Here is a 10975-nt window from a genome sequence, read left to right as displayed (position 1 = left end):
ATATATATCAAGAATATACGCAAATAGTTCCTATTGTTCATTTTTTCAACTTTTCTGTGCTTTGTTGTCTTTTATATCATACTTTTTGTTCCATAACACTGCCCGGCCGGGCCCCGGTTTGGAAATGTGACCTCAGCATAACCACATGGAAAGGAGCTCGAAGAAGCACGCTTCCAAATTGGCTAATAAATGCCCGTTTATGGGTGTTAGCATTTGTTTTAAGTATTTTAGGATATATATTTGCATTTTTACCATCAACATCTCGAGATATTCAATCTCAAGACATCATTAAGAAGGATATAGCAATGATACTTTTTAGTTTCCTTCTATCGTTTGTATTGCCTTTAGTTATAATTGTGTTCTTTTACGCGCTTTTGTTCAGGGCATTAGGGAAAAATTTGGGTTTGATAGCGGGTTCTAGAAATGATATGTGGGGTCGTGTGGCGTATCGGCAGGGAGTGCTCGACAGGGAACCAAGAGGTCCTGTGTTCGAGTCCTGACATGCCACCGATCTTGTGCCCTTTGGGAAAGGCACTTTACACGACTTTCCTCACTTAACTCAAGTGAAAAATGAGTATTGTTCTGTCCTGTATTTGTCCTCTGTGTTGGTGGCGGCATAAAATAAGTTGATATAACTTGAGTTAGCCGTCACCATGTTTGGTCATAACAGGTAAAAGTTGGAATATATAAAAAAAAAATGACATTAAGTCACGTAACCGCGTTACGAGAATGGTGATAGCCGTTGTTGTTGCCTTCGTGGTAGCCTGGTTGCCTGGGCCTGCTATAAACTTAGTTTACGTCTCAAGTAAAATTTCAGACAATAGGGCATTGTCCCACGCAACTCAGTCGCCAACCCGTTTCTATACGCCCTGCTAGGCGATAAGTTTGGGTTCTACATCCGGTAGATCGTGTGTTTGAAGTGTGTATGTAAACAGGGCTTTGGCATGGGTTGCTTTCTGGAAACTAGAGCATCTCTGGAGGAGTGAGTGCATCTTAACTGCACTAAAGTAAAGCTCTTTAAAGCCTCCTGTGTATCAGTGTTGTCCTATGGTTGTGAGTCTTGGGTAATCACGAAGGGCTGATTCAGCATGTGCGTCTGAGACAGGTTAACTTTCTGGGACACACCCTGCGCATGCCTGAGGACGAACTTGTTAGACTGTACGCTCTCTACGTGCCCTCTCATGGCAGACATAGGCGAGGCCGACAGCCTACTTCTAACTTCAAGTATATGCAACAGCTGCTGGGAGAACACCATGGTCAACTGTCAGAGAGGCAGATCGCCAACCTTGCTTGCGACAAGGGGCAGTGGAGGGCTCTTGCAGTCGCCTGCGCAGCAGCCGACCGATGATGATGATGATGTAAACAGGTTGTCAGCGTTGAGAGTAAGCATCAGAAACAAGAACAAACAACAGATAGAGAGACAGTTTCAAGTCTGTAGGTTTTTACTAGGTCATCTTTTTACCCTTTTTCTTGGCCATTTTAACATGTATTGCGTAATAATTATCTTTTAGATTAAAGTCATATTAACAATTTCTTAATCTGTAAAAGAGTTAAAAATTAATAGGAGTATTATTACAAATATGCTCTCTTTTCAACTATTGTATATCTTTGCATCATTTTACATGTCCAATTGTAACAATGTATAAAATAATTGATTTACCTTTTTATCAATAAAGGAGTTGCAAAAAGGAAAAGTTGCAAACATGGGATGGTCGACTCATTGAAAAGCTTAAGGGGTGTTTTTTTTCTGGTTTTCGGACAGAGGTTCTGTCCTTGGTTTGAAGGTCAGGCATCGACACTAGGTGCCTACTCCCCATGGTGATGAAGAAGGTGCTAGTCAGCTGATTCTGTCACGTGACCACAGGTCTTGATGGAGACCACCATGACGTCAGCAGTCCCTACGTCATCGCCACCTGTACGAACACGGCAATGCCATTACACATATGTCCAAGGAGGTTTTTTTAGCCTCTACCAGGCTTCGGGAGGCGAATGAATAGAGTAGAAATTGGCCAAATAGAGATATAACATGCCCGGAGAGCTGGTCCGCTAGAGAATACAGTTTTAGGGAAACTGTACTCTCTAGCGGACGGAATCCCCTGACATGTTTTCTCTCTATTTAACCAATTTACTTTTTCCAGCCGTCTCCCAAAGCCTGGTATAGAGGCTATTAGGTTTTAGATCTATCAGAGTAAAGGGGAGAGGGGTAGGAACTTTGCAGCAATAGGCATGTCCCAATTAAATAAGGTCTTGTTGTGTTGGCCAGCTGCAGACGTTGCTTGACTTTTTGGTGCTCTCTGCGTTCAAGATGGTGGCAGCGGTGGGATTCTAACCAAACCCGTTGAGATCCATAGGGCTGTAAGCTTCATTAACTTTCCTGTATACACAATCCTCTCGAATGCAATGAATGCCCTCTGATACTAATTATCACCAGGCCGCTTTCTAGGTCAAATAAAACTACGTTGGACCGTTGGTCAAAGTAGAAATGAGTGCTTGCCAGGTCAGGACATCAAAACAAGCTGACCTGTAGTCCAGTTGACGTAAGTCGACTTCCTAGAGAACAGCATGTGTGGCACGCGCCGATCACGTGTCTCCCACTCACACACCGTGCTGCCTTCCACCACCACCAGCCAACCGTTGTCGGCGGGACAACCGGCATAGTTTCGGTTGATATAGAAACTCCTGAAATATGATTTTCGGGAATTTATAATCAATAAGAACAGCAACTTATATCATCTTATCCTGAGATTTGAACCCAGAATTTCTATATACTGAACATTAGGTCACCGATGCCATGTCCAACATTTCCAAATGCGTACATGTACCTTGGGGCACGTCCCACGTCACCTGGGATCGAGAAATAGTTGGTTGTCTCCGTTTTCAGGTCAGTCCATGGGGACGAGATGAGTCGCCTCTTGGAGAACCAGTTGAGCTTGTCGCTGTCTCTGCCGTCAAAGATCAAGTTAAGCACTTCGGTTCCCTGCTTGTACAAGTACAGGGAGACTTTCACCTGTAAAACGACATATCTTCATCATTATATGCTTTATTGAACAAAAAACTATATATGTAGAAACTATATGCGCAAGACATCTATCACTACAGACCCGTGATCTTGTGGACACGTGACTTCAGCAATGGGTCACAGGGGCCTGTGAGTGTGTAGCGGCCTCTCCATGAATGGTAGGAGGGGGGGGGGGCAGCCTTTCAGTGACATTTGACCCACCACTGAAGTCTAAGTCTAAAATGTGCCAGTGAGAGATGAAAAATCCTTAGAACCAAGCTGTAGTGTTATCTGGAATATTAGACGACATGCATCCTTGACCGACGTCGGGTGAGCACGTCGGCAAAACGTACTGCACCTGCGCGAAACCCGTTATATATTAAGCATAGCACTTCGGCAGAACATCACATATAAGGTCATATTAGCGCATATAAGGTTAACACTCCGTTTGTAGTTTTCAAATGTTATGTCGGAAAAAATATTGACTGCAACAGGCAAAATTCTGATGCAACGTTGACCAAAAATCCAACGAAATCCGTAAAAAAATGGGGGATTTGCGCAGTCGCAATACGTTCTGCCGACGTGCTAGTCGGGTGTCAATGTAGCCTTTCAGTGACCTTTGACCCATTGGCGAGGTCACGTGTCCACAATAGCCAATTAGATATATTTATCCCATATCCCTAAAACTAGGCATTAGGATTCTTGAAGTTCTTTGCATTTCAATGATCCCACATTTCAAAATGAGTAGGAATGCTTTCGGCAAAAAAAACAAGTCAATCTCTTAAAAGGTTACGCTAAACGCACCAGTTGAACGCCGAGTGTTTTCCACTCTTCCACCAGCGGACTTTTGTAGTGGGCAGCGGGGAAGAGGAGCGGGTCTGACCCGAAGTCTGTGGCGAAGCCAGCGGTCCAAACGTCTCTAGCCTTCACACCTCCAACTCCGGGTAGGATTCGGAAAACAGGCTGCCAGTCACAGTGTTCGGCTGCAAGTAAAAAATCCTTTGTTGGTTTCAAAAAAACAACAATAGTAATAAGTATTGCCAATTAATTCTCCATTACCTTCACCTAGAAGTTTAAACTTTAAACTTTTAAAGGGGGCAAACCCCAGTTTATTTGGCGTTTCTATTCGAAGCTGCACACCTTCAAATCTAGTGACCGTCTCTGCCGTGGAATTATTCGGAAGGAGAATAACTGTATATGGGACGAAATGATATCTCTTTAGCTACAAGAACATCTGAGTTTGGTTTCTTCAATTTTGGTAAAATCAACAGATAAAAAAACATTATTTTCACTCGAAAATTAATGCACAAAATTGAGAATTTTAGGATAGTCCCATAGAAAAAACTTTTCCGGCAGAAATGACTGATGCTGGCAGAAAGACCCAAACCTTGACTTTGCCCGAGTAATTCGAGTACTATTATATAATAATTCTTTTATCGTTCACGGCGCGAGGGGTTGCAATACCCAGAAGAAAGGTTCGGCGTCGAAAGAAATTTTCACCCCAAAATCACCATTTCTTACACTCTTCAGCCATGTTAATGTTTAATGATTTTTCGTGGTAGTTTATGAGAAATGTCACCTCAAACTTTGACCCTCAAAATCCTTTCGTCATTTTTTTTACCGCGCACTACCACGGACCTCTGTCGCGGAAGAATTGGGGTGTGTACCGTTAATGTTTCTGGTAGTGTTTATTTGGTTGTTATACGAAAATTCTATTATATCATAGTGGTAACATATCCTATATCTGCGGCATGCATTTATAATTAGAAGTTATGGAAAGGTCAATATCGTTCGACGTAAATAATGTAAATATTCAGTACACTGAATATCACTTAATAGTATCGCGTTTGAAATAATTATAGGTTAAACGATATGTTAGAATATTTTTATTGTTAATTGGTTCTATTGGAAACACCTATACACTCTGGACACGATTCTGAGCTGTACCAAACCATGCAGATGATAGTCAAACACACACATCACACGCACACACACACACACACACACCGAAAACAATAATTCCCTAACTTAATTTTCACATTTGTTATGCAAATTAGGTCAACATTTGCATAATTGGTATCTATTGATGTTCTACCTGCCATAGATTAGATAGTACAAAAGCACTATTATATAAAACACTGTAATTATAGAATTTCCTTCCTCGTTATGCAAATTACGTCTCCATTTGCATAATTTGCATTCAATCATGTACATCTCTCTCAGCTACCTACATACTAAAAGTAATGAAAATATGTTGTTCCTTTCTGTACTTTCTTGACAAAATTTAAACGATTTCGCCAGAAAGTTCCCTGCAGTTCCAGAACAAGCTGCTAGGGGGACCAAACCCACACTACGTATTTCTGACTGGAAGAGCTATATGTCACAAAAAATCAAAGACCATACCATATTCAGGACAAAAGATAAAAAAATATGTTGTTCCTTTCTGTACTTTCATGACAAAATTTAAACGATTTCGCCAGAAAGTTTCCTGCAGTTCCAGAACAAGCTGCTAGGGGGACCAAACCCACACTACGTATTTCTGACTGGAAGAGCTATATGTCACAAAAAATCAAAGACCATACCAGATTCAGGACAAAAGATAAAAAAAGGTTATGCTGCAGTACCAAGGTCATCCAACAGCAGGCCCAGATTTGACCTTGACCATTGTCTTTCTACGACCTGCCAACATAGCAAATATCATCACAATCCATAAAGGCGTTCTGAAGTTATGACTACAAATGTGCGGAAACACACACTGACAGACAGACAGACAGACACACAAAAAACAATACCTCCATTTTTCATGAAGGTAATTCAAATTAATGTAATGTAACAAATCACTGATAACGTTAACAGGGTAGAAAGTAACGGGTTTTAGGGTTCATATGAAATAGACGTCTGACATCTCTGACAGACAAAAGCAGTTCCTCAAGTACTTTCTCATCTGCCATCGACGTACATCAAGTTATAAACTCTTTCAACATGGGAATAAACTTTAAAGTTTTCCAAAACTTTAAAAGTTTTCCAAAACTTTCCAAAAGCTTCCTAAATAATCTCTGTCTTCCTTGTGAGGCAGCTGCAGTTACAAAGCAAAAAATACCATGGATAGCATTAGGTTGGAAGACCATAAGTCATATCAAACTATCTTTTATATGAGAATAATGAGAAGTCCCGTGTTATTACCTGTACCTGGCTCCCCCTTAGGTCCTGGTGGACCAGCAGCACCCTGTATGTAAAGATGTCACATGAATTTGACTTATGAACTCGTGTGAAAGACACACACTCCGCAAAAAAATCGATTCATTCATCTCCCTTTAACCTGTAAATAGTTTTTTTAAGTTGGTACTAGTCTGTTTGTTTGTTTGCCCTAATGAAAATCACCGCAGTTTGCCATGCATGATCTTCAAAATCTGATCCTCCTCAGCGTTTCCCATCATGAAGACGACAGAGAGGTTATCTTAAAATAAGGTCGGCACAGTAAAATATGTATTAGTGTAACAAAGCAATCGATACAATACTACATTGTGAAATATTTTATCTTTTTTACCACTATTAGGTAAAAGATATCTGCTTTTGTGTTAGGAACCATGGAGGTAAGGCCACAGCAAGTAATTTTTATGGATGACATGAGCGCGCGCATTGACTTTCGCTTGATTTCGGAGAAAAAAAAAGAAATTTTATTGTCTTCTGACAGTGGTCAACATGCCGAAAATGACTGTTGCCATGCCAGAAGGTGGATGGCAGATAACTATGAAGAGAGGGCACAAGAAAATTCCCTGATTTAATGTTTTGTTTCTTACTAAATTTGATGCAGTGATATGTGACGCTGGCTGTGTATATGTGATGTTCCCACTGAATCAAAACCATTTGTCGAATTAAGTCAAAATTTTGAATTGTTAGGAATCTTTTTTTTTCGGCCCGCCTTGTTTTTTTTTCGCCTGCTCGCATTAGATTTGAAGTCTGCGGAGGATGCTATTCATAAAATTTACTTGCTGTGGGCTAATAGGTAAAAGATATCTGCTTTTGTGTTTGGAACCATGGAGATAAGGAACAATTGCTGCCAAGCCATGTAGCATGCATGGCATCGGGTGGTGTAGTGGTTAGAGCGTTTGACTATGAACCGGGAGACCCGGGTTCGATTCCGAACCATGTTCGATTCCGGGGCATGTCTGAACACTTGTGCCCTTGGGTCGTTGGGAAATGCACTTGACACGAATTGCTCAGGTGTGAATGGGTATCTGTCGTCGGTTGGGAAAAGTCGTATTGAGGTCACCTGGCGCCGAATGGGTGCCGTATTTTTTGGAACAAATATGTGTATCACGTGTATTATTTGATTGTTGACAATAAATATTTGGGCAATAAAAAAATCTAAAAAATACATACGGGAATGCCGGCGGCACCAGGTATCCCATCACGTCCGTCTCTTCCGGACTGGCAGACTGGATGGGAGGGAAACATGAGGACCTCATTTGTATAATTTATGAGGAAATGATAGAATGGCTTTCTTTGTTGATATAAGGCTGTCTTCGGGTGGAGAATATGATCAACTGATATACTTAATGCAAATAAGGATCCTATTTGCATAAGCTGGAGGGATAATCTTTACTTGGCCAGCCATAAAGATTAACATCATTTGGCGAAGGTATGAGATTTTCATATGTTCATGCTTTGTCTGTCTTATTTATGTATTGTCTAATTGTGTTAGGGGCGACATGAGTATAAGTGTTACTTGCAGTGTGTCGTCATCATGTCTTGTCAATGTTTCAATAAATCACAATGTAATGACGTAGCGAGCTAATGTAGTATACTAGTACTTAGAGCCGTAAATAATTTCATCAGGTTGGTAAATGACTGAATATCACAACCATTTATTTTTTCAAGCCAACGTTTCGATGACCTTCTGTCATCTTCATCAGGGCAATACTGATTGGTTTACTGTGCACTGACACTAGATCGAAACGTTGGCTTGAAAAAATAAATGGTTGTGATGGAAAGAACTTTGCTATTTAGTACTTAGAGCTTTGGAACTTTGGAAATGACAGGATAAGAGACAAAAGTAACCCCCGCCAATAAAATCAGTGCTCACCCGAAGGTCCAATAGGGACTCGAACCCAATTCGGGGTGGGCACGTCTCTCTTGCGTCTGCGCAGAAGTCCCCCCACACTGTCGTTCTTACTCGGCAGCTCGCTGTCAACAACAGTGACGTCATCAGCCTGGGGGTTCAGCACAGAACCGGTCTGGTGGGGTCAGACAGAACACATCATTAGGCAATGTCAAAATTATTTTACCTGACTTTTTAGATTTCTCTTACAAAACTATCAAAGAATATGAAGAATAAAACATCTTTACATGCATTGAGAAGTTCCCGTAATCCAACTCCTGCTTTGACAATGTACTGCTTTTTTATTGGGTTCAATTTGTTGAAAAAATAGCTTCAATAGATAGTTTAGGGGGAAAAGTTGTATCCTTACTTGAGCTTATGATATCTACTTACATTAGAGGTCTGTTGCTCTTGGTTGTCTGTTGGGAAATTTTCGGCGTGTATCTGTGATTCCAGCAGGGCCAGCCTCTCCCTCAGGATTACGGTCTCCTGTTGGTCTCGCTCTGCTCTCGCCCGGAAATCTTTGAGGTTCGCCACCTCTATCATCATGTTGCTCATGACTTGTTCCATGTTGCTGATCTCCTTTTCTTGTCGTGCGTTGATGTCTGCTATGTAGTTAATCTTCTCCGCCATGCTGTTAAAATCTTGGACCTTGTCGGCCATGTTGTTGATCTGTTGGTGCATGTTATGAAAGACCACTGCCAGCACCACGGCGGAGGCGAACACCGCAGTCGCCCCCACCACACCCAGGACCGACCCGAGCTGGCCGGCCGCGCGCTCACGGCGGTCAGACACCAGCGAGCCGTACGGCATGCGCACCTTCTCCGAACTCATTCTAGATCTGCTGCAGGTACTCTAACTACCAACAGACAAGACGTATGGTTGGTAACAAAGCTGAGCTGAGTATGAACCAAGTACAGGACAGCTTCTTTTATGTACAGTGGAAAGATTCTTTCAATGGCAAATTAAGTCGGGCCTTCCCCGTGACAGAAAATTTCTCGGAAGATAATTAAGGCTACCTCACTTCAGCTCTTTGGTTCATGTCCACGTTACTGTTAGAATATCTGCAAAGGTGTTCTTGAATCACTGATTTTGGTATGTTTTATTGATTGTCATCTGAAATAAAGACTTTCGTTTGTTAGTGGTGTTTATTTGAAGTATTTCTCGATTGTACTTCAAGCAGACGTCTGGTATCTTTTAGAATAGTATTACTTTTTTTGCGTTGTAATTTTATCATTGGCAATGTTAGACAAATGTTTGTGATGACTTGGCCCCGGCCCCCCAAAAATAAGACATACGTCACTGGAACTAGTAGGCTTGTGACGTTGGCCTGTGTAATTAATACTTTTTCAGCATAGGCAGCTCATAAAAATCAGTTCTACGTCCTTTATTAAAAATGATAAATACTAAATATATGTCCTTACTAGTCATTAATGGTAAGTACAACTCAACACCAATTGTCGCAACCCGGTCAAACAGTGCGACCGAGTACGCAATGAGGAAACAAAGAAGCAGTCAGGTGTAGTTCATATAAAGGCAATGTCTATTGTTGTAGTTAGGCTACTTGCAACACCCCGGGGGCATATGACTTTAAAATGTTGTTGTCATTTGCAGTTAGTATCTTTGTGGGCTCTGTGATGATATCATCTTTTTGTAAGGGATTATATCTACAAATAGACATACAAAATGTTATCACTTTGGAAATAAATAAGTTGCGTACTTCTAGCTTATTTTCGGGAGGATTGTACTTACTAGTATATTTTATATAGTGTCACCCAACCTCCTCTGCTGGAGATCACTACATACTCAAGCAAATACTTCCACCCAGAGTAGCTGTGGCTATTTTTATCTATCAACTGAACCTTCGCTGCTTGAGTTTACAGCCGCGCTATGCCTGAGGTACCACACGTCTTCACCAAGTGGCGCTGCTGCACTGTCCTGTCAGAAAGAGCGACCAGTCTTAGTGCCATTTAGTGTTGTGTTGATTTTAGCTTAGAAATCCGCAAGGTGGCATCCAGTGCTCTGGAATAAAGTGTGTGTTTGTGTGTGTGTTGATGTGTGTGTGTGTTTGTGTGTGTGTGTGTGTGTGTGTGTGTGTGTGTGTGTGTGTGCGCGCACTTGCGTGCGTAGGTGCGTGTGTGTGCGTGCGTGCGTGCGTGTTTGTGTGTGCGTGCGTGTGAGTGCGTGTGTATGCGTGTGTAGTAGAGAGGGAGAGAGAGAGAGAAAGTGCACATGTAGAACACCGGGATACAAAGAGCTTTAAGTGGATGGATGGCACTGCGCTGGGACAGTACAACGCGTTAGCCCCGGGGAAATCTGACGACCATAACAGCATGGAAGACTGCGTAACGTTCATCGTCTCTCATCAACATTGAAGGTAGCAGAACACAGTTTTCGCCCTATGGGGATTTCTATAGTTAAGGACCCAAAGATGACTCACTTCGACGCGGTAAAAATTATAGCAGGGTGCACTTCACAAATACGAAAATCGAATATGTTTGAGAAGAAGGTACAAACTACAAAATATCTAGAAACCAAAAAAATCCTGTCGGCGTATCTGCTCGTAACGTACACTTTGAAATCACCCCTACGGACGTGACCTGAACTGCAGCCGACTCATCCGGAAAGCCATTTGCGCAATACGGCGCATTTATACACGAACTGCAATACCTTCACAATTCAAATCACACAGTCTCAAACCCGATACATTCCTACACCACACAGCACAATTTAAATCTGGCTGACGCTCTTATCAGTCTTTCTACCCAGCCTTCAAGAATATTCGCTGCACTACTTTCTATACCCGCGTCATCGTCCCCGGGGGTCGCCCATTAATACTGTGACCTGCTACCTTGAACCCTACCTAGACCAGGGGG

General features: G+C 41.9%; 1 protein-coding gene and 1 pseudogene across 1 annotated transcript; one reads left to right on the top strand and one right to left on the bottom strand.

Moving 5' to 3' along the window:
- Positions 1–1348, top strand: part of LOC109475951 — a 1529-nt pseudogene extending 181 nt beyond the window's left edge.
- A 96-nt stretch (positions 1349–1444) lies between these two features.
- On the bottom strand, positions 1445–9009 carry LOC109475950. The gene is made up of 8 exons (XM_019776759.1): positions 8493–9009; positions 8085–8235; positions 7382–7437; positions 6182–6224; positions 3803–3981; positions 2823–3007; positions 2522–2679; positions 1445–1913 (listed from the first exon to the last, which is right to left on the bottom strand). The coding sequence occupies exons 1-8, from the start codon at positions 8931–8933 to the stop codon at positions 1834–1836; spliced, it is 1293 nt and encodes a 430-aa protein (XP_019632318.1). The 5' UTR covers positions 8934–9009; the 3' UTR covers positions 1445–1833.
- Positions 9010–10975: the final 1966 nt, after the last annotated feature.

The sequence above is a fragment of the Branchiostoma belcheri genome, unplaced genomic scaffold (genome assembly GCF_001625305.1).
Source record: "Branchiostoma belcheri isolate BF01 breed outbred unplaced genomic scaffold, Haploidv18h27 scaffold358, whole genome shotgun sequence".
NCBI classification, from domain to species: domain Eukaryota; kingdom Metazoa; phylum Chordata; class Leptocardii; order Amphioxiformes; family Branchiostomatidae; genus Branchiostoma; species Branchiostoma belcheri.
Note: the sequence above shows the minus strand (reverse complement) of the source record. Positions and strands in the feature narration are given on the sequence as shown.

Bases quoted from the DNA above. Each gene is read 5' to 3' on its own strand.
- LOC109475950 (XM_019776759.1), bottom strand. From the start codon at position 8,933: ATGAGTTCGGAGAAGGTGCGCATGCCGTACGGCTCGCTGGTGTCTGAC. The intron at 7,438-8,084 runs GTGAGCACTGAT...CCTCCCATCCAG, and splicing joins AGTCCCTATTGGACCTTCGG to TCTGCCAGTCCGGAAGAGAC. The intron at 2,680-2,822 runs GTACATGTACGC...ATCATATTTCAG, and splicing joins GACGTGGGACGTGCCCCAAG to GAGTTTCTATATCAACCGAA.